Genomic DNA, 22,911 nt, shown 5'->3' with positions numbered 1-22,911 from the left:
TTCAGTGATCTAAACGTGCGCAGAAAGACAGAAATCAACAACAAACAACAAAGCATGTTATAGACTGCAGCTGGACGAAGCCAAGAGAATGCCGTGTTTATTTAATTTTTGAGCCACAATGATTGGATTATTTATGGTGTAACTTACATTTAATGAGAAGCAGGCAGACTCCCCATGGTATGTTTTTTTCACACTGAGACCACAGTTCCCAGTCCTTTTAAAATCACAGGGTGCGATAAGGATGCGTCTGCTGCCACCTTGCGGTTGGATCCTCACATTACGACAGTGCTCCTGTTGTACTCTGTTCCTCCTCGATAAAGGATCAAGATTACTTTAGATCTTAACTCATATAAACTGTTAAATATACATATAAGCCTATCTGAGCAGAAGCTGCTATTTTTATCACATGAATCAGATGTAAGAGTGTAATTGTGGCAGATTATGTCTGTTTTTTTATCATTAATGGAGCAAATCAGGCGGCGAGGGGAAAACTGGCCAATCACAGCCGGCGATCAGACTGATCAGAGCTGTAAGCTAAAACTCTGCTATGATGGAGTACCTTAAAATGACTTTGCTGTCATTTTAAGAGAGAGAGAGAGAGAGAGAGAGAGAGAGAGAGAGAGAGAGAGAGAGACGCCAGCTGGTCCTGATGCTCTGCCCACACACACAGGAAAGACAACAAACAATCTGGCCTAACCAAATCATCTCAAAACAAAAAAGGAAATCATATCAAATGTTGGAACGAAACCACTATATCACAAAGCAAATTAAAAATCCACTTGACCCTAAACAGAGAATGCATGGCGGCAGAGTATCTGACCACCGTGGCTGATAGAAAACGTTGACAATGTACAGACTAAGTGGACACAGCCTGGGCCATAGAAACAGGGCCGTCACAGGCAGAGCAGGCTACCCACGGAGTGCAGGCTGTGTTCATTTGTCATAAAAGAGAAGTTGAGACAGAATCTCACTTCATATTATATTGCAAGACATAAAAGGATTCGAGAGAGGTTTTATCCAACTCCCCAATCCTCAGAAACTGCTACAATAGCCGCAAAATATGTTAAATATGTTCATACTCTAAGAGAAACAAGCAATGTTTGAGTGATTACATCTGTTAAAAAAATGTCTTTTATTATATTGCATTTGATATGATTGTTGATACTTGCATATCATTGTATATTTATTACTAATCATCTGTCAATGTTAATAATTCTCAGTACTGCTTTGGCAATATGAGTTTCTGATATGTCACACCAATAAAGCTTATTTGAATTTGAATTTGAGAGAGCAGCTGTGGGTCGAGCGAGCTAGTGAATGAATGAAGAGACAGGGAGCGGTGGTGGTAGCGAGAAAGCCGCTGAATCAGATCAGTAAAAGTTTATTTTCTGATAGTTTCACAGCGGTTATGCCCCCCTCCTTCCACCCATCCGCTCCACCCTGCGGCATTACACTGCACCGCCTGATATGGTCTGAATACGGTTTGATACTGGCAGCTGGATGCCATAAATAAACACATTCATCACTAAATAAACGACACAAGGAATCTCAGGCTCACACCTTTTACATGTAAGCACTGGTACGCTACGTAATAAGAACTTTCAATGGTTTGTTGTTTTTGGTGTGAATTTTCCCTTGAAGGTGTCAACAGGAAGTTGCTGCTGCTGCTGCTGTCATCAAAGGTAATTGTTGCTCTTTCTTGTACATACAGCTTTATGTAACCAAGCTTTAGATTACACACGAACCGCACATTAAGGGCAACTTCTTGGGGATTTTACTTGTAAAATCAGCTACAGAATATACAAATATATAGTGAGTAATTTTTAAAAAAAAAACTCATACAGTAGGATTGAATATAAATTTATTTTGACATTTGCTCATTACATGCAAAAAAAAGGATCTATGTCCAACTGCAAACAGGAAAAACACAACATTTCCTAATCTCCTTTAAAAAAAAAAAAAAACAACTGTCTAAAGAAGAGAGTGTAGAAAATATGATAATTCAAATTCACTACATTTTTGCTATCACAAACTGGAAGCCAACATATTTTTTTCCCCCCACAGGTCTTCCAAAAATGCCCAGAAAAAATACTTATAAGACAGTGGAAGCATGTTGTTTGGGATAAAAAAATAAAAAAAATTAAAATATCGCAGCTTGTGATGCTCAAGGTTGAGGGAGATCTCAAGTATGTTTCCTGTCGTCCTGTTACATTAACTGCTTTTTTTTTGCTTGTGCACTTGAGCTTGGAAGGAAAAAAAAAGAAATCATTATCTGTATTATGTGTTCATTCACAGACAACAGTAGGAACTCTACAGATGTAGAGATTTTTTTTTACAGATTTTCCCGTTAAATGAAAGAAATCAAGCCTATCTGACATTAGTTTTGTGATAGTCTCAACCATGAACTGTCCACTAGGAGACAGCAGAGTGACACAGACAATAATAATATAGTCTAAAAAAGAAAAAAAAAAAATCACCCCTAACATCAATCCTCAAAGCACCTGTGAGTGAGAACAGAGAGATGCTGGGGAATACATGGGGGACAAACTAGGTTACAAAACAAAGAGCGTGAACAGCTTGGGGAGCTATTAACAAAATGTCCACAACATGTAAACACTGAGCTATTGGGGACTGAAGAGAATGAGTCCGCACAGTGGTGACACTGTCATTAGAAGTCAGATGGGTAATATGTATGTGTGTGTGTGTGTGTGTGTGTGTGTGGGTGTGGGCTGGCGATGAAGAACTAGATTTATCAGTAATGGCTCTTTAATGGGTCACAATCTAAAAATGGGTGTTCTCTGCTCTGAGTGATAGTAACTAGAAGTGATACGGGGTGTGAGTGACCCAGTTGGATGTCTGATCTTTGGTGCGCTTTGCCGAGCTGTGGGAGGTGAACAGGGATTTAAAGGCTTCTGACTTCTCCGACATGTCCTGGATGGACCTCTTGGAGGCGGAGCTTGTTGAAGACTTGGAGCCTTTGGAGGAGCTGGAGGAACTGGAGGATCCCGAGGGTCCGGCCACAGCTGGACGGTAGATTAGAAAACAGCCGGGAAAACAAAACAGCAAGAGGAAGGAGAAAGATGAGGATAAAGAAGAATGTAAAATAAATGAAGAGGATGAGGGAGAGGTTATCAACAAGATGATGAGGATTTTTAAAATTGGCTTCAGTACTAACATAATTAGATAATGTCCTATTGTACTGTATGTTCATCTTGGTCTCTAACACGTCATACTAAATGTAGCAAACTATATTCAAAAACCAATCAATTTGAAAGAGAAACCATATATTTTGTGTTTGATCTGACACCCAATCGAAGCTTTTTAAAATGCTCCCTGTAGTTTAAAGTCCTCACTGAATGACATGAAGTAACGGACTATCTTTTTCAAAATGATCTGGCAAAATTTCACACACAAAACGTGTGCACTTTCAACGGTTTCTCTCTCAGAATGACTCATGTTGTAAGTGGGGTGGGGAGCCTTCTTCCTTGCAGCAATTCTGGCAGCCCAGAACTAATCCCAGCTTCAAATTTAGAGAGCTTATGTCTAAACATACACTGACTACATTTCTAGGAGCAAAAGCATGGTTAGCTACCTGACTGGCTGCTTTCACCGCCATTTTGTAGTGAGCTACTCCCTGCTACGTCCACTTGTGGAGATTGTGTGTCACCTGCAGGGAGAAATAAGAGTTAGGATATTTCATGAAGACAGAGAGGTGATATTTTGTTGAAATTATGATTGGAACTGTACATTATTATGTATATGATAAAAACAAACTGATGTATATTTTAACCACATAAAAGGTTTATAATGGAAGTTCACTGTTGTTATTTTTTGGAGGACACAACATATTGAGAAAAGAAGTCAGGGGAAATAAAAATAACTGTTTGTATTATATGGTTTTACTATAGAAATAGTAAAACAATTCATAAACTTAAACCTAAAGGAAGTTTTACACAAGCAGGAAGGGGAAAGGGTGCACTTAGGCGATTGTTGTTTCATTGAAACTTAAGTTATGATGTCAGTAACACAAATAAGCTGCGAGTGTGACACAGCCAACACCCTGTTCACTTGTAAGAAAAGAGGCCTGTGCTATCCTAGAGACCTAAACAGGAAACCACACCACTGCTCTCAAAAGACACAGAACACTCAGGGTCTCTGATCTGAGATTTATAAACAGAGATTCAGACAGTAAAGCCACTGTACCTGTTCCAATATCACTTTTTTGTTTTTTTCCTTAATCAGGAAGCCCAAGAAAGAATATAAAAACCGGTGGAAGAGTGATACATGTTCTTGAAAATATTTACAAAGAGGAAGTTGTGCAAATATGAAGTGAGTACTAAATCGACACAGTGAGCCTGTCTAATATGACCAACCAATTTCACAAAACTGCAATAAACTGAAGAAATAATACATAATATGGACATGGATCTTGGGGTCAAGTCAGGTGACAGACTGGAAGAAAAAGATAAAAAAAAAAAAAAGCAGTGGCTATCTGCTGGTAACACAAAGATTCCCCACAGCAGAGATGGTCTGCCTTACAGAAAACAAATGCCATACAGTATATTTAATGATTGTTTAGATGTTCATCTGCAATCAAAACTGATCACGAGACACGATTGTGTTTGTCCGTCTGATTATATAATAAAGACGAAAGTATTTACTGAGATTTCATCTGGGTTTAAGGTTTGAATAACCCAGCTACTCCTCTACAGTGCATTCAAAACATTATCCAAATGAAGAAGCAAAGATTCCAGCATTTTGTTAGCTGTTTGGTTTTGGTTATGTAAATGCTAAACACATTACAAGGTATATAATACTTCACCCAGGCTTTACACAAACCTTTTGATTCTGACGGTGTTGACACAGTTTCAGTAACTTTGCTCTTCTTCGATTTCTAAAAAGGGAGATGAAAATGTGTTGAGTACAAAATAAACACAAACAAAATCCCTGACATGACCTTTAACTTGAAAAACTATTCTAAGACAAGTATTTGATGGGAAGTATCAGTTTACAAAAGAAAAAAAAATGGCTAAATTTCTTCTTAGTGGGCTGAAATATTAAAAAAGCTGACACATAACAAATAGCTTTTAAAGTCCAGATGAAACAGCGTTTTGAGAGTATCTAACTTCTGTATTGTGACTTATTTGCAACAGGACAGACAGGCAGGGCATAACACGTTGGGAGGAACTTGATTTGAACGTTGAAAAGTGGGTGTGTCGTAATGAATCAGCTAAAAGTTGAAGACTAATTGATGGGTGGATGTCATGATGACATGGGTTGGTTAAAGCCTATGTAAGCACATGTCATATTTTGTTTTACAGGAAGAAAACATAATTGGATTTTGATATAAAAACACAAAGAATTTTTTTTTGTTGTATTTTTTGGCATATATTAAATATATTATTGGCATATATATAATATATTAAATGTTAAATACGTGCACAATAAGACTGGGGATGTGATCTAAAAGAGTTTAAAACAAAGCATTTTTCATTTCATCTTGATTTTAAGAACAAACCAAATTATTTCACCTTCCAAACATAACAGCAGACGACCTATTTTATATTGTCACCATCTTATATTAACTTGTATCTCACTTAAAATGAAACCTCACCTTAGTTTTGGCTTTGGCCTTCCTCTCTTCCATCTTCACCCTCAGCTTCTCCACCTCCTCCTTTGTGCCATTGAGCACAACGATGTCCTCATCGTGAAACGGGTCCCCACACTAAAGCACACACAACATCCCAGTTAAGAGATATTATTAAATGACACAGTAGAAAATCAGCACTAAAAAAAAAGGGATCCAAATTCAAAAAAATGATCAGATTGCGTGTATATCTTTAAAATGTGATGGGTAAGAAAATCTGGGCAACACTAAACTCTTGCTGGGCAGTAATTCAATATCATGATTCAACATTCGGTAGAATCATATCATGATTATATGATAAGATAACATGATTATATGTTTTTAATTCTGTTGTCGAAATGAAAGAATGTGAGCAAATTCTGATTAAAAACTGACAAAACTGAATATTGAAGTTCGTGTTATACATGTGCAAAGAGTTTTGTCTGTAGGGATAAATGAAAGCAAACAGTGTATAGAACATCAATTTGATTATTTCACCATTATTATTGTTTTTTTCCCCCAAATAATTAAGTTAAACACTTCAGAACACATTGATAACTTAATGTCTAGTGTGAGATACCAGGCTCCTGTATTTTCTATTTTGGTGTTGGGGATAAACTAACGACTGAATCACATGTTGTATCGTTAAGGAAACCCACTAACTCCCTTTGGGAGAATGTTTTAGTTATTTTTAATTTGTTTGTTTTTTTTGTATTAGTGCTTTAGCAAAATTCCCCAAGCCACTTATTTATAGATCATTCCTGAGAAGTCCCATTTTATGTGTTCAGAGGATTTTCCCTTTTTTGATTCCACTGTCCACCAGCTTGAAGCATAAATTTCCCAAACACAAGTTGAGTTGTTACTAGGAAAGTTAAAAGAACAATTTCTCTGAAAAAGTCAATACATACTCTAAAAAAGGCATCATCCAGGCACATCTACTCAACATTCAGATGAGCAAGCCTCTTTAAAACCACACAATCTCACAACATGATGTATAATTAGGTTAAAAGTCCAGATCTCAGCCTCAATAAGCTTCAGGTGTTCAACAAGTGAGGGGTACTCCTACTTTGACTTGTAAAGCCATGGTTTGTTTACCCAGCTTGATGGAAATCTTTAAATTGCTTTTGAGGTTATCCGAGGCAGGGCCAGGTAAGCTGAAAAAGCACATAGTAAAATAAGTCAAGCTATTTCCATACACGACTGCATAATTGTTTTTCCAGTGAAAAACAAAAAACATACACAGAGATTGTGCTGTACAGTGATCTTTTCTGAAGTATAAAAGATCAACATTCATCCAGATCAGCATGCAGGTTGCATTTAGTTTACTCTGAAAGGAAAACTGAACCTGGATAATGGAAACAAATTGTCTATTCTAATGATCAAAAATAAAATGATGTATTGTAGTTGGTATGCAGGTGATAGTCGAGCATGGTGGATGTTGTAACTACAGAATTGAACAGCAAGAAGCATGTGATCATGACTATTTCGTAATCATAGGTGTCTAGTGATGTATCTTATCTTTGTACATCTTTGTCAAACCTCAGTATATCTATAACAGTTTATGAGCAACGAATGACTACTACAGGCCTATTTTTGTGTTTATGTTAGTATCCAACAAAATCTAAAAATGCTCCTAATGTGGATTTCCCACAGCTCCTCCATCGGGTACTAAATCTTGTCCTGTTTTAAAGATATTATTGGACATCTTATCATCTGGATGACAGGGCAAAATGAGGAAATGTCTTTTCACGACAGAAAAATTCCCTGTGCAGATAAAACTGTTTGGTAAACAAACCTCTACAACTGCAGAATACGTTGTTTCACTAAATCGAAAGTCTGCTTGTTTGTTAGAGCCCTAATCGAATTCTGGCAGATGATTCATTTTTCTTTTCTTTTTCTTTCCATATCAATTTCCTGTATAGATGTTAATGCAGCTTTAGCATTTGATTGATCCAGAACAGTTTGTAAATCAGATGCATTTCTCTTACACATGGCAAAAATCTCTAATTCATAAAAATTAGTGTATGACTGCAAAAACTATAATACTAACATAAGCTACAGTCTGCATGCCTGCCTCATAAAAAGGGAAAACACACCCGTATCCAAACACAAATATTAAACCCCTGAGTAACCAGCAGGGGATCTATTGTGTGCCTGTAATGCAGGCTCAGTGGGTGTGGACTCATGGCCATGTGCTCTGTTCAACACAAGAGAGATAATCTCAGAAGCTGACCATGCAGCAAACAAACTGTGTGCATGCTGCTCGGAAGTCAGTCACTCTGCTGTTGCTATTACCGTAAACCAACAGTGAGCTGAGCACCTTATCATGAAGTCAGTGAACAAGTCGACCACAACACTGATTCAGCACTAAACCCACCAGTTGACGAGCAACAAGAGGGTGAAGATGACATAGAGACGGCGCTACATGGAGAGACACTGTGGATAATTCAATATGTGCACTTTTAACTGGGTAGATGAACTGGAGTTAACCATATTTGAGAGACAAAGAAAAGAGGAACTTTAGATAACGATGACTGAGGAACGATAATGGAAAGTGAAAGGACTAAAAAGAAAAAAGGAAGATGCAACGGACCAGTGAGTAGGAAACTGTATGGGGAGGAGAATGGAAAAAAACCTTGGGGAGAGAGGGTGTGTGTGTGAGGTGTGAGTGTGTGCCTGTGTGTCAGGTGTGTGTGTGTGTGGGTGTAACTGCTGGTAACCAGGCAGGGACGGAACTCATCTCATGGGGATGCGGGGTGGGGGGAGCGACTTAATCAGCAATGAACACAACCAGAGAAAAAAAAAAAAAAAAAAAATCCCACAAACATATGCAAAACACTGTCTCAGTCAGACACAGATCTCAAGCTTAGAGAGCACAGCCTCCAGGTCACTCACTGCCAGAAACAACAGTAATCAAATCCTGACAACCAAATTTAGCTCAAAACTATAACAAAAGACCACTCCTGTTGCTGTTGTTGCTGGTGATGGCGCCAGTGGAAATTACTTACGTTCTCCGTGGGACTCTGGATGAATTGATATAAGACACTCGGAGTAGCTGTTTAGATTACCCTGATCAGAAAAGCTGCTGATGTCTAATGTTTTACTTCCTCTACGAGAAGAGAAGGACTACAGGCTGAACTGTCTCAAAAGGTAACTGGCTGACCTTGATCTGTCTTTGCCGTTCTGTCTTTACGTACTGTTCCTGTCTGTGTGTTTTATTGTATGCGTTGCATTTACTGTAATATAAGATTTAGATCAGTGGTTCTCAACTTTCCATTATCCAGGTCCCTTACTGCCCCCTGATCAATTAAAATATAGGCTAATTGTCTCCCCTGAATACTAATGTCGATTATTATTTTGTGTTATATCATTAAAAAAGCATATAAGAATAGCTATAAGAATAGAAATTCTATTTATAAGTGTTAAACAAATGCAGCGGCTAGAGATTTGATAGTAAAACTTTAATGAGGTTATGAATCATGAACAGTAGCCAATCAGAAAGCAGTCAGTTGGTGCTGGTGTCAAACAAGAAGCCCTCTTATCAATTGTTCCAAAGGAAAACGTGATGCTATCCAGCTGATTCATACCTGAATGTATGATTAATCATACCTACAGTGGTCAGAAAAATAACTAGGTCGAAGGCTTGGCCTACAGGGGTTTTGGTTGGGGGGTTTGGAGGTCCTCCCCCAAGAAGATTCAATGTTATATAACTAAAAACTATGCAGTTTCACACAATTTCGGACTATTATCATTACAATATTTATTTAAAAAAAACTGTGTGTGCCATAAAAAAATAATAACATTGGTAAAACAGGCATATTGTGAATGGATTTGAGTCGGATTTTCTCATCCTCCAACAGTCAGGCTGTAGCCACTAGCCAGCTGTGGGGACGGTTATGGTTTTATCTTTATTTTATCAACAAACCATTTTTTGTCCCGTTTTGCAGATATCACAGAGACAAAACAGAGTGCACTAATGTCATCTTAGCACTTTTTTTTTTCTTTGTTGCAAGAAAAGGCACACGTCAGACTTTATGATCCAACAGATATAGATTTTTACTGTCTGTTAATATTTGACTCGTTCCAGATTCATTCCAAAGTTCACAGATGAGTGGCAGCATTTTTTCTTTAACGAAACGTCAGAGGAAAGAAACAACAGTATTTATCAATACTCTTATCAGTTCTTTTTCATTACTACAGAGTTGAGGGTTTTTGAATTATTATTTAAAAAAAATATGAATTCAGAACGGGGTTAGAATAGATTTATATTTCAAATATGACAAAAATAGTTTCTTACAGTAGCAACAGCAATGTTTCCATCAGCAAAGTCCCCTGGGGGTAAGTACCTCTCCCGTAGAGAAACACAACTTTAGATGAAAATCCCCAACTACAAAAACTGAGACGACCAAGCTAATTTCTCCTTATTTACATGTTGGGTAGTGCTCGCTTTGTATGTTATGAATATGAGAGGAAGGAGTGTGTGGGAGGTATCTCGACAGATTAGAAACCGTCGACATTTCCATAGCAGCCGCTCTATGGATATTTGTATCTCTGGTGCTGTTCTCAAGAACAACAGAGCTGTAACAGCAAGGGGGACTCAAGTGAAGAGGCTTCATTGACGTGGGATTAAGAAAAGTCCTCAGAGATGTCCAGCTTCCCTCTTCTAAAGAGGCTACAGAGGTATAAGATATATTTCTTAGCCTATGCAAGCTTTCTATCCTTCAGTCTTCCCACAGCTCAACTGCTCAAAAGCAAGAGATTTATATCCTGTACTTTTTTGGTTGATCATTAGATTTGGCACAATGCTGAGGAAAGATGTGGACTTTATCACAATGTTAAGCTTGAAGTTAAGGATTTATAAAATTTGAATTGTAAATGCTACCCTCACTGCATAAAATACAAAGGCAAAGCACCCAGGGAAACTATGACACCAATTCATTTAGTAACTAAAGTGTTCCAGTCTCATGGGTGGAAACTAGAGGTGCAACGGATCACAAAACTCACAGTTCGGATCATATCATGGTTTTAAGTCCAGGATTGGATCATTTTTTGGATCAGCAAAAAAAAAAAAAAAAAAAGATGTCCAATTTTTAAATAAAATCTTAAAATCTATAAAATATTCAATACTCAATTGTTAAATTGAAGTGCATTATTAGGCATGATACCTTCCTCCTTTGAACATGGTAGTGAATGAAACGATAGCCTGTGTCCACATCATCAAAACTCGATGATAACTGACTAACATGAATACACGTCTTGTCCTACAGCTTAGCTTGTTGAACGAGCCACCAAACAAATATTCACCAGGGAAAAGTGCACCGCTAATGTCAGTTAGCAGACAGTCAGTAACCAAATCTAAGCCACTCAGGCGTGAACAAATTAAAAAAAACAATTCTGCCTTTCTTTCACATCTGGAGTCAGATAACATAGAACAAACTGTATGGAATACCTTAAACTTCCATCAAGTTGATAAAAAATCTTAACCCCATGTTCATTTTAAACGTGACTTATATGAGTAATGCAAAGTCTGTTTACATTTAAGCTTAAAACATATGACTCTTACTCTTGTCTTTCACAAGATCATTCAGAAAGTAATATTTTGTGTCACATCTACAGGTACAACACCAGCAGTTATAGGCAAACCTTATTCAAAAGCTTAATATAATAATTGCCAGAAGTCCAAGTGCATATATTTATAACTGTGCTTTTGGCTTTTCACTGTTACTAGTGACAGATGTTACCATTCAAAACACTCAGAATTTCAGATTGACCAAGAAACAGGTAACAGGTAAGGGAAGAGGTTGAGATGCGTAAAATGTCACGTAGGTAGAAGTCACTTGGTCTTGACCTAACCAAGAACTGCTTCGAGTTCATGACAGAGAATGTCTTCTCACACAAATACGTGGAGCCGAATAAGCTCAACATTATCTTTGCAAATGTTCGCATTTCTGTAAACGTAAAAGCCAACAACAGAAAGCTGCTGGTGTCTGCCACGCCACTCATTGTCAAACTGCAGCTCAATGAGCTCCAGCTACAACTGTGGCGAAGCATCACTGGGGTCCACGGAGAAGGGAGAAGAAAAAAGCAACATGTCCTTTTCAATAGCTGCAAAATCCCGAAAGCGTTCCTTAAACTCCACAGAAAGAGATCCGATGGCTGCTGCATACCTCTTCGTTTGCACACCGATGTTATCCTGTGGAAAACTGTCCATGACCTTGCAAAGCTAAAAAATGTGCAGTGCAGGGTTCAATTTGTGACAAGTGTCTTTGGAAAAGTTGCAACTTGGTTCCAAAGGCCTTAATGTGTGCATATAGTTGGCTCACCACTGCGTCTTGTCCTTGGAGGCTAATGTTCAACGCATTCAGATGCTTCGTTATGTCAACCAAAAAAGCTAAATCTGCCAGCCATACAGTATCTGACAGTTCTTGCATCGGTTGTCCCTTTTCAGCCAAAAAATGTCCAATTTCTTCTCTGAGAGAAAAATCGCTGCAGTGCAGACCCCAACTGAGCCACCTCACATCAGTATGATATACTACATCACCGTATTCAGCCTGGATGTCAAGCAGGAACTGCTTAAACTGGCGATGGTAAAGGGCTTTAGAGCGAATAGAATTGATTGCCTTTACCACGGGTTTCATAACATGATCATATTTGAGATGTTTTGCGCAGAGAGCCTGCTGGTGAACTATACAGTGGAGTTTAATGGCATTACCTCCTTCTTCGCTGACTTTGTTGCAGATCAATGTGGACAATCCATTTCGTTCACCAACCATGGTGGGCGCACCATCAGTAATCATCCCACTAACTTTACTCCATGATAGTTTCATATCATCAACAGCTGCACAAACAGAAACGAATAAATTCGTTCCTCTTGTTTGGCCTTTAAGGCTTTGGAGGTCAAGCAGCTCCTCTGTTACGTTTATGTCATCGTCAACTTGTCTCAAAAAAAATCAGTAACTGTACAGTGTCAGATGCATCTGTGCTTTCACGGCAGGCTAATGAAAAAGTCACTCCTGTCCCCCAGTTGTCTCTGAATATCTGACGATATGTCCTCTATTCTCCGTGCCACAGTGTTACGAGCCAGGCAAACATTAGCAAATTCTTGCTTCTTCTCGGGGCAAATGTTCTCCACCATTTTCATGACACAGTCCTTGATAAACGTACCTTCTGTGAAAGGTTTGCCATATTTGGCGATTAACATGGCAACTTCGTAGCTTGCCTTGGTGACGGATTTATTTGACTCACAGGCCTGCACGAAGAGTCTCTGTTGTGAGGCTAAAGCAGCTTGGAGTTGCTTCACTTTTTCTGCGCGCTCACTCCCTGTTAGCTTGTCGTATGCGTTAGCATGTTTTGTCTGGTAATGTCTCTTTACATTGAATTCCTTAAACAAGGCAACAGTCTCTTGACAAATTAGGCAAACACAATTGCCTCGATTTTCAGTGAAAAAATATTGTAATTTCCATCTCTTTTATCTCAAGATATTATTCCTTTGTCTGCATAAATTAGCTCTTTTCATAATTCTATGAAACAAAAGATAGCGAGCTAAGCTAAACCTAAGCAAGATGTAACCAACAATTGTCTGACATTTTTACTTGATAATTGACTGGTTATCAAATTTATAATTAAAACATTTGATCACCAGTGGAACAACTCACTGTTTAATTACCTAGCTAATTATTTCAGCACTAATTTCATCCGTGCATCTAGCAGAGCTAAAATATTTATAATATAACAAAAACTTAAATGACTGGGTTTAAAAGGTTTTTATAGTAGCAACTTTGACTCTATATTTTGCCTAGGGTGGTTGAACCATTTCCTCTCATCAGTTTTGTTTTGGCTTATTTGCATGTTGGTTGGGGTGTAAAAGTGAGACAGAGCAGCTCTCTGCAGGTGGAATTTCTTACACTGCATGATTATAGAAATCTCACGATATAAATGTTACATATAATGTTACATATTTAGGGGAATTCTACTATTAAATGTTGTGTTTCAGAAAGACGAACCAGATACAATTGGTTTCCAGTTATGCTTGACATCTCAGATAACAGTTATTAAAGGACTAAATTTGGTACACTAAACTACATTTCTTGAGCTAAAAGCTGGCTCTATCAATTAGGGCTAACCTACATATGTAACCTTATTTAATATCCCTCATGGGTCCAGGACCCTTCTGCAAATTATTAACCAATCTGGATATCTTTATTGCAGGAGTTTCATCTGTGGTGGTGCTGTCTGAATACAGAGAAGGCTATTATGCGCCAGCTTGAAGGGGCAAAATGCAGCTTCCTGTTGTGCCTGGGGATGAGTATTATGGTCTTTTCAGTTTTTTACTTGATGATCAGAATGTCGACAGAGCCCAAGCCCTTAGAGCCGCCAACTCACAGGCCCTCCTACAATGAATGTAAAGCTGTTCTCCCCGACACTGAAGAAGGAATAGAATGGCACTGCTTCAAGGTATGTTTAATTTTCTATTCCATATGAACTTATTTGCAGGAGAGTAAATTATTATGAGAATTATACAAAAAATTCTGGATCAAATTTTCCAAATTTTTGAACTGACACGAGTACCAGGTAGTATTTACCATGTGGCATTGCCATCCTTATTTGCTTAATCTAACTCTATTACTAGTGGAGCTAGAAACATTTTATATTATTGGTAATATACACAGCATTTACAAAATGATTTTTTTTTAAATGTATAAAATAAGAAATTACAACAATCAAACCAAAACAATTAATTTACCAGATCCATTATTTTACAGGTGTAGTGTTAATGTTTTTTTCTGTCTACAGGCACAAAGCTATATTCTGAATAGCCATCTGCAGTGCTCCAATTTGACCAGAGACCTTAACTTTATCACAAGACCACTCAGCCTCGAGGAGGAGAACTATCCTTTAGCATTTATTGTGACTGTTCACAAGGAGCTGGAGCTTTTCGTGCGCCTATTGCGGGCCATTTACATGCCCCAAAATGTCTACTGCATTCATGTGGACGCTAAGGCTCCTTCGGAGTACCAAGCGGCCGTACGGAAGCTTGTCAGCTGCTTTGAAAATACTTTCCTCTCCAGCCGCAGCGAGACTGTGGCCTACGCTGGGTTTTCCCGTCTGCAGGCAGATCTGAACTGCATGAAGGATTTAGCAAAGTCCCAGATAGGCTGGAGAAAGGTGGTGAATCTGTGTGGACAGGACTTCCCTGTCAAGAGTAACCTGGAACTGGTGCAGTACATGCAAAGCAAAGAGTGGAAGGATAGAAACATGACCCCTGGGATCAAGCAACCAGTGTCTATGAGGTACAGGACACATTTCCAGCACAAGGAGATCATTGGGTCTCATGTAGTTGCGAAAGGGAAGGGACTGAAGAAAGGTCCTCCTCCACACCATCTGGAGGTGTACTTTGGAACAGCCTACTACGCTCTCACGAGGGCCTTTGTAGACTTTGTTCTGAAAAGCACAATAGCCCACGACCTCTTGGAGTGGTCCAAAGACACGTTCAGCCCAGACGAGCACTACTGGGTGACACTCAACCACATCAAAGGTAAACTACCTGGTACACTGAAAGGTGGTGACTTCCAGTAAAGCTGACATACAATTTTTCCAGATCTGTAACATAAACCTTGGTATATAAATGTTAATTATTAACTACTGTGATGTTTAAACAAAAGGAGACCCGAGAAAGAACAAGGTCATACAGTAACTTCAACCATAGCAAACATTGTATACTGACTTGTTGACTGTGCTCTTATGGCACCGGTCATGATCTCAAGTTTGCATGGGCTGTGTGATCTAAAGCAATGTAATGGTAAGAGAGAACACCTAAAATTCCCCTTTCGGGAGGCACTTCAACAAATTTTTGTGTTCAGCAAAATTTTATGATAAAGTCAGAGATGAGAAAAGTCACTGGTGTTAACTAATTTTAAAAATTAGTCTTGAGTTTGGCCATACAGTGGGCTACAGCATGACTGAGGTGATCACACAAGAGCACTGGCACATTAAGTAAATGCTATTGAAATGTGTGAAGATGTTGGAAGTTTTTTTCTTTTTTTTACATATAAAAAAGGTCACTTGAAAAAAATGGTACATTTATTAGTCACCATCTCAAAGTAACACATTTCCTTTTTTTATCCCACTCCTATGGGGTGAAAGAAAACTACAACATGCCCACATACAGTATCTAGTTTAAAACTGAGATCATCATAAAAACACTGATTGAAAAGAGAGAAAAAAGCACCATATTTCCTTGTCAATCCTATGGCCTATGCACCTGACCTTCACAGACTTGATTGATTTTGATATTCCTGTTAATCATTTTCTTAAAATTTGAGCTTTTAATCATCCATGAGTGTGTTTTGTTTTGTTTTGATGGTTGTCATAGGGCTGTATTTATATTTGGCAAATTAAAAATGTGATTTAGCATTGCTGGTAGTTAATAAATACCTATAATCCAATTTGGTCACATAATAATGATTCATCCTGTCTGATTACGTGTTTGAAGAAGCTCCTGGCAGCAACATAGATGGAGGTTGGGCAGGATCCATCAGGGCAATCAAGTGGAAGGATCAAGAAGGAAAGGCACACGATGGTTGCAAAGGTACATTATACTGTAGTACAGCATGTACAGTGATGGAGGTAATTTTTTGTGGCCAAACCCACTAGTACACTACATACTCTATCTCTGTCCTATGAAATAAAGATGGTCTGCAGTTATGTTTGGCTGTTTGGCTCCAGACAGGCTTACAGAACCATTTACTGACTAAGGAAACTCAGGATTTACAAAACAAAAGATGATAAGAGGACTAATCTGATACGGCGTCCTCTTAGGTTTAGACTATGTTTTATCCAAGCTTCTGCAGTATAAATATAGGAAACATGATTTTTATATAACAAGAAAATACCCGCATCTTTTTAGAGAAAATTTTACAATGGCACACAATCTACCCACATACAGAACACACACAACATCATGAAAGTCTGATATTCTCTGGTAAAAGAGTACCAGGCCTAAAATCTAATATACAGGTGCATGACCATTGTTGTCTCTGTCATTTTCTAGGGCGTTATGTACGAAACATTTGTGTCTACGGAATGGAAGACCTGCCATGGATCATTAACAAGAAGAGCATGTTTGCCAATAAGTTTGAGAGTAAGACTTTTCCTAAGGCGCTGGACTGTCTAGAGCAGTGGCACAGGAACAAGGTGCTCATGCAGGCAACTGTTCCCATAGAGCCGTCATGGCGCCTGGCCAGCTTAAAGCAACTAAAACAGCAGCAGCTACTTCAAGAGAAGTGCTAGGGCATGAAATTGCTGTTGGTATCCTAAACAAAAGCTGGGCTACAGTGCATGCAGCCCAGATTGTTTGCACTCATTCAGTGGTCACTTTGAGCACTGTTCACTGTAAAGACTCTGCAACATGAGTATTGTTGAGAGATGTATGTGTCTGTTTATGAAACTGTAAGACGGCTGTTCTTGTTGATATTGAAACAATATATATGCCATTCACTTCAGTTTGAAAGGCTACTATCTTTGGTGGCCGGAGAATATAAGTATCTTTACAGTAAAGGAAAAACAGTTAAAGCATGTAAACAAGTAAAATAACTTCCATGGAGAAAGCATACACATATATAACAAGACACCGTTTGAGACCACTACACAACACAAAGTATTGAATAAACAACATTTAATATTATTTAATTAAATTTATTATGTATTTGTTCTAATTTAATATTGTTCAGCATGTCATCTAGCCTTTAAAAAAATCACTTGTGGATAAAACTGTTGTCTATTTTTCTTTTGTAATGGATTAGATAGTAGCAGATGCAATGAAATAAAGACAATTTGGAAACAATCTCCCTGCCCTTCTTGCTGACATTCCATCCTGTTTTTCACTTTATCGTGTAAAATGTTTGTCAGAGTGACTGTAGAGGTTAAATCTCCTCCTCAGCATGTTTCAGGATGCACAGCACTCTTTTAGGTTTCAGTGTGAACAATGAGGCTACGTGTGTTCAGGAAATAAGACCGGAAAAATATCTAGTGAGTCAAGGACAACCAGACTTGCCTTTTCTCTGTTGCGTACAATTATGTTTTGACTGCACAAAAAGCCACTTCACATCTGAATAAATAAATTTTAAAAAATTAATTATGGCTTTCACTATAAACCACTTAGAGGAAACGGTATAGTTATATTCACCAGAGCTTGTTGGCTGAGGTTACTTTTAACTGTGTTGAGAAACTTGTCTGGTCACTACTTTGAGATATTTTCCCTGTTTTTTTATAGGAAGATAAGTCTTACAGAATTGACTTATTTGGGCAAAAAGCTGTTTGGGGAAAACATCAGACCTCTTGCATAATCGAAGTAAGACACACAGCCTTGGGGTGATTTCAGACCACTTACAGCACTGAGGTTTTATGGTTTTTGCTTGGTGATGCGAAGTCCTATTACTGCATTCTCACATGTTCACTAAATATGCCAACAACTGTCCGAGTCTACACGATGCCAGGCAATGTGAGATTGAATTAGAAGGAGGTACAGGTAGCCTAAATGTCAATGACTATAAATTCAAGAAATTGTGTGTTGGCTATAATGCACATCTCAGTTAAACTAAGTTTTCTCACATGGATCACTGTAGCTTTTCTTGTGGTTTCGGGACCTATTTCTGGCAAAGTAAAACAACTGATCTGTGCCAAATGCTTCCACTTATATAGAAACAACAACAGTGATTAGATATCATCCACTATCTGCTACCTCAAAATAGCCTCTGCATGAGAAATTACAACCATGGCTTTAAAGTTACTAAAGCTAACAGGTCAAGACCCAAAATGGCTCATAGGCCTGTATCTCTGAGATTCCCATGTGGCTCCATTTGGCTCACTGTCAGAAACAACTAGAAAGGAAGAGCAATGCTGCCAAAAAATGCCTAGAGACACTTGATGAAAAATAGTCAAATATGTGTGATTTTCTCAGGTAAGCTGGGACTGTGAACAATTTCCACTTTGGACAGTGATGACTGAAATAATGCCAAAAAAAGGAACAACCTATATCTACATCATCAAAGGGGCACTGAAAAAAAAAATTATACATGACTGAATTTTCAACCATTTGCCAAAAGTGTGAGATAATCACACATCAGAACAGGGTCAAACTGAGCTACAAAGGTATTTGTAACAGGTATGTGCTGACTGTAGTGGCTCTATCAAAGCAGAAGTGGCAAAGCAGAAGTGGCTTTGCCACTTCTGCTTTGCCCTTTTTAGAACATGTGCTTTTTTTAACTGCTGCTAGAGCTATTTTAGTTCATGCCACTGTTGTTCTTAGGGTTACTGTTGTGAGTAAGCCTGCCAAACCCCCGTTCAAAAATTTATGAAGTAAATCTTTGAAAAACTTGGAGATGTTATGTGAATAGTTTTTATCATTTTATTTTACAGTGCCACTGTATTACCTAACTTGATATGCAACTGTCATTTTGGATTACCTATAAAAAATAATAACATAAAACTGATATGTTAATCATCCATCCAGTTTATATCATAAACCTGTCTGACATATGTAAATTTCAGCTACACATTTGTATAGACTCTAAAATGATCACCACCAACAAGCTAACAGTCTCAGACTGTGTCCTCAGTTATGATGTTTATTGATTTGCATGGTTTCCTCATATCTTGACAATAATTTTGAGTACTACCCATCTTTTATATACCTTAATGGTTTCAATGTTGTTTTTTATTTCAAGCTATATTTTCATAGATAGCTGATACAATTTTCTTTTTTATTCAAGTAGCTGCCATACTGTGCATGGGAGCTTTAAAACATCACACTTCAGAGTTTTAACTCACATTCTTATTCATCTCAGCAACAGACTGTTCATCCGGAACCAAGTCAATGCCCGACTGTTAGTGTGTTATCTACATTGATATCAAGACTGCTTATTTACAAAGCATTAGCAATGAGAGATCTCTGTATGTCAACCAAACAAGCAGAATTACTGCGAAAGACTGGGAGGTCAGTGACGTAGAGCAGTTTAATAGAAGAGTTGGTTTAAAATCTACCAGGAAAATAAAAAAAAAGATTCATAGTTGGCAAACCACTAGTTCATCAAAGAACTAAATTATTATTGATGTGAAAGTTGTAGCATATGTAGCAATGTTTTCCTTGATTCAAACTGCTTACAAACTGCAGATTTAATAGTAAATTATTGGGTAGTTATTTAATATTTTAGTGCTTTCCTATCTCTTTGACATTTTTACACTATCCACAGTGAGTTACACATAAATGTATAAATATGAGAAGGGTGGGTTTATTAGTAAAAAAAAAAAAAAACATACATATATTGATTTGGAATAGATCAACTGGAAAAGAAAGGATGAAATACTGCTCACCTTGTGGCAGATTTCTGTCTTGACCTCCTTCAGGGCTCGGTCAGAGAAGACACAACCGCACGTCTGCAGGTAACAGAACCTGAAAATGGAAACATCAGGTAATATGAAATACAATATGTTGGGTTTTTTTCTCGAACCTTTTACAGCCTTTTTAGTGTGTATGACCATTCCCTGTGCAAAACGAACAAATGAAAAGGGCTCCCTTGGCCGTGAGGAGCATTTTCTAACAGTGTTGAGTCACAGCGGAGTGCGCTCAAATGTTCTAGCAACATGCTCACTTATACACAGGATTGAATATAATACAAGCAGAAACATCAGGAATATACAGATACACGTCTGCACAGTTCACACAGATACTGATGAGCTTAATTTAATGGCACATTGTGATCAACAGTGAACTTACCAAGAATCTAACAGTTTTGAAAATTAAATTCTCACCTAATAAGTAGAGTAGTATTAGACGATAAACTGGGTGAACAAAGCTGATATTTAAGACAAATGGAGAACATTTTTTCATTATTATTATTTATGATTCTTAGGCTGAGAACCCTTACTAGTTACTGTTACCTGTGCTTGCCATTCATCTCCAACCCAACAACAGGGCAAATGAACATGCCACAGTGGATGTCCTCATATCTGTCTCCTTTAGTATTCCTTCTCTCTCCCTCCCACTCAGGGTTATCAGTCAAGTTGAGCTCCTTTATATCCTGCAGAGGTAATAGAGGAATAAACATGCACAAAATTCCACATGAAACCAAAATAAATGCTCACAAGTGTCAGTCCCCCCCACACAAATATATAAACAAACACATTTACATGCACTCAAGTTCCCCTACATGTATGAATGCATAGCCAGCCGACTTTAGAAATAGGATTATATATTAACATTCATCAAAGAAAAGTTGGGAAATTATCAGTGAATTTTGACAAGAGTACAAAACTTCAGTGTTAACATACCTTAATCCCACGAATGTGTGCTACAGCCTCAGCATTGGGTCTCTCGGCAGACTTATCCAGAAGGTATTCAATGATGGCATCTTTATTATAGAGCCTGTAACAAAACGTTGATCTGACTTTTAGTACACAGTATATTTCAATCTTTAACACAAGACTGTGACCGTGTTGCACACACTAACTCAGACAACATGTTCACATTGTCACATAATAATAATAATAATAAACTTTATTTATATATCACCTTTCATAACATAAAATGCAGCTCAAAGTGCTTTACAGAAAGAGGTACAAATAAACAAAAAAACAGATATGGCACATTTAACAAGCCAGCATTAAGAGACCTAAGCGAACAGTTTGGAACATATTCTGACAAGCAATCTGAGAGATATGAAGGTACTAGACCTTTTTGGGGGTTTAAAAACAAGTAAAAGAATTTTAAAATCTATCCACAATGTTACATGTAGCCAGTGCAATGAAGCTAATATTGGTGTAATATGTTCCCTTTTCCTAGTTTTGGTTAAAATTCTTGCTGCTGAGTTTTGAACGAGTTGCAGCAGATCAATGGTTTTATTTGGTAATCCAGTATGAAGTGTATTGGAATAATCTAAGTGTGACAAAACAAAGGCATGAATGAGTTTCTTGGCATCTTCCAAAGTTATTATCAATTATCATTATCAGGCCATTCTGTCTCCACAGCTGTAACAAGGGAGCAAATTTAACCCTGATTATCAATGAGTAAACAGAAAGACATCCCTTACCTTCCCAGGTCGCAGGAAACAATGGGGCGTCTGAGTTTCTCCTGGCTCAAGGCACAGTATTTCCATTTTGCGGCCAACTCTGCATTTTTGTCAACCTGGATACATTGGCATACAAGTATACAAAAGTATATCACACACTAAAATTCAAACGCCACATGATCGAAAGCCACTATACCTAGAGTAGGTTTAAAAAGCGGTAAGGCTTTTGCTACTATGTCTAACACTTATTCATAACTATAATAATGGTATCAGAGGCTAACTTTAGCGTCGTTAGGTTAACGTTGTGTGAATGTTGTAAATTAAATGTATTAACTAACCCTACGCTGGCGTTTTGGCCAGGACAAAAATTGATAATGAATCTCAAGAGACGCGCTGGTTAATTATATGAAGATTAAATGACATACTTAACACTAATGTTAGCTGGTTGTTTAGATTCTTCTTTCGTTTGTGAAGATTAAACCACCGTAACATTAACTATTTTCAAAGCTAACGTTAGCTAATTTGTTAGCCAACCAAGCTACATTTCACGATATAACATCTCACACAAGAGAACCGAGCACACATTAGATCCGGTGACTGGATAATCTATCTTTATAATTATCACTACTATTTAAAATAAGACTCGGTTGAGTATGTCACTTAGTATTTCCAAGACAAATAGTTATGATAATATCATGTTAGCCTGCTAGCTAGCTGACAATTAGCATCCTGACAGCTTTTGTCAACGTCGCCAGCAATGATGAATTTGAAAAGGAAGAATGAAACAACCGTAACGTACCTTCTCGACTTTTTTTGGCCCCTTCACCAACTCGTGTCTTTTAGGAATGGTCCCACCATCACATCCCATCTTGAAAGTTGACTTTAGAAGTTTGATTACACCACTTAGCTAACTGTGGACAAAGCTACATACAGGAAGTTCCCAGGTTGTAAACAAACAACAAGACGTCTGCAAAACTCGCGAGATGTACGAGTAATTTCGATATCGCCCTCTAGTGGCTGAAGGAGCAAACCCTCTTAGTGTATTTTGTAGCCTCAGCCACACTGTGGAAGCATCACTCCAAATATTAGTTTACTAGCTTTTGCTCAGCAAGCAGCCTGTCAGGAATTGTCAGTTATGAGTGGGAAGCAAGTAAAAATGTACCCTAAAACTAAAAGTACGAAATGTTTTCTTTTTAACAGAAAAATGTGGAAAGATGTGAT

The 22,911-nt window shown here is 37.9% G+C and overlaps 2 protein-coding genes across 2 annotated transcripts; one reads left to right on the top strand and one right to left on the bottom strand.

Moving 5' to 3' along the window:
- Positions 1 to 1,844: 1,844 nt before the first annotated feature.
- Positions 1,845 to 22,660, bottom strand: rtf2 (replication termination factor 2). The gene is made up of 9 exons (XM_067586788.1): positions 22,490 to 22,660; positions 21,712 to 21,806; positions 20,954 to 21,047; positions 20,564 to 20,703; positions 19,997 to 20,075; positions 5,615 to 5,725; positions 4,840 to 4,894; positions 3,593 to 3,667; positions 1,845 to 3,023 (listed from the first exon to the last, which is right to left on the bottom strand). Exons 1-9 carry the CDS (start codon positions 22,556 to 22,558, stop codon positions 2,818 to 2,820), a joined length of 924 nt encoding a protein of 307 aa, XP_067442889.1. The 5' UTR covers positions 22,559 to 22,660; the 3' UTR covers positions 1,845 to 2,817.
- gcnt7 (glucosaminyl (N-acetyl) transferase family member 7) lies at positions 7,585 to 17,617 on the top strand. The gene is made up of 5 exons (XM_067586787.1): positions 7,585 to 8,221; positions 13,835 to 14,080; positions 14,420 to 15,161; positions 16,119 to 16,214; positions 16,677 to 17,617. The coding sequence occupies exons 1-5, from the start codon at positions 8,174 to 8,176 to the stop codon at positions 16,913 to 16,915; spliced, it is 1,371 nt and encodes a 456-aa protein (XP_067442888.1). The 5' UTR covers positions 7,585 to 8,173; the 3' UTR covers positions 16,916 to 17,617.
- Positions 22,661 to 22,911: the final 251 nt, after the last annotated feature.

The sequence above is a fragment of the Thunnus thynnus genome, chromosome 4, assembly GCF_963924715.1.
Source record: "Thunnus thynnus chromosome 4, fThuThy2.1, whole genome shotgun sequence".
Classification (NCBI taxonomy): domain Eukaryota; kingdom Metazoa; phylum Chordata; class Actinopteri; order Scombriformes; family Scombridae; genus Thunnus; species Thunnus thynnus.
This window is presented reverse-complemented; position numbering and strand designations above follow the sequence as displayed.

Excerpts from the sequence above, each read along its gene's own strand:
- gcnt7 (XM_067586787.1), top strand. The coding sequence starts at position 8,174 with ATGGAAAGTGAAAGGACTAAAAAGAAAAAAGGAAGATGCAACGGACCA. Across the intron at positions 8,222-13,834 it reads AAGGAAGATGCAACGGACCA|GAGTTTCATCTGTGGTGGTG; the intron begins GTGAGTAGGAAA and ends TCTTTATTGCAG. Across the intron at positions 15,162-16,118 it reads GACACTCAACCACATCAAAG|AAGCTCCTGGCAGCAACATA; the intron begins GTAAACTACCTG and ends ACGTGTTTGAAG.
- rtf2 (XM_067586788.1), bottom strand. The coding sequence starts at position 22,558 with ATGGGATGTGATGGTGGGACCATTCCTAAAAGACACGAGTTGGTGAAG. Across the intron at positions 21,048-21,711 it reads GTTTCCTGCGACCTGGGAAG|GCTCTATAATAAAGATGCCA; the intron begins GTAAGGGATGTC and ends GTTTTGTTACAG. Across the intron at positions 20,704-20,953 it reads CACACATTCGTGGGATTAAG|GATATAAAGGAGCTCAACTT; the intron begins GTATGTTAACAC and ends TTACCTCTGCAG.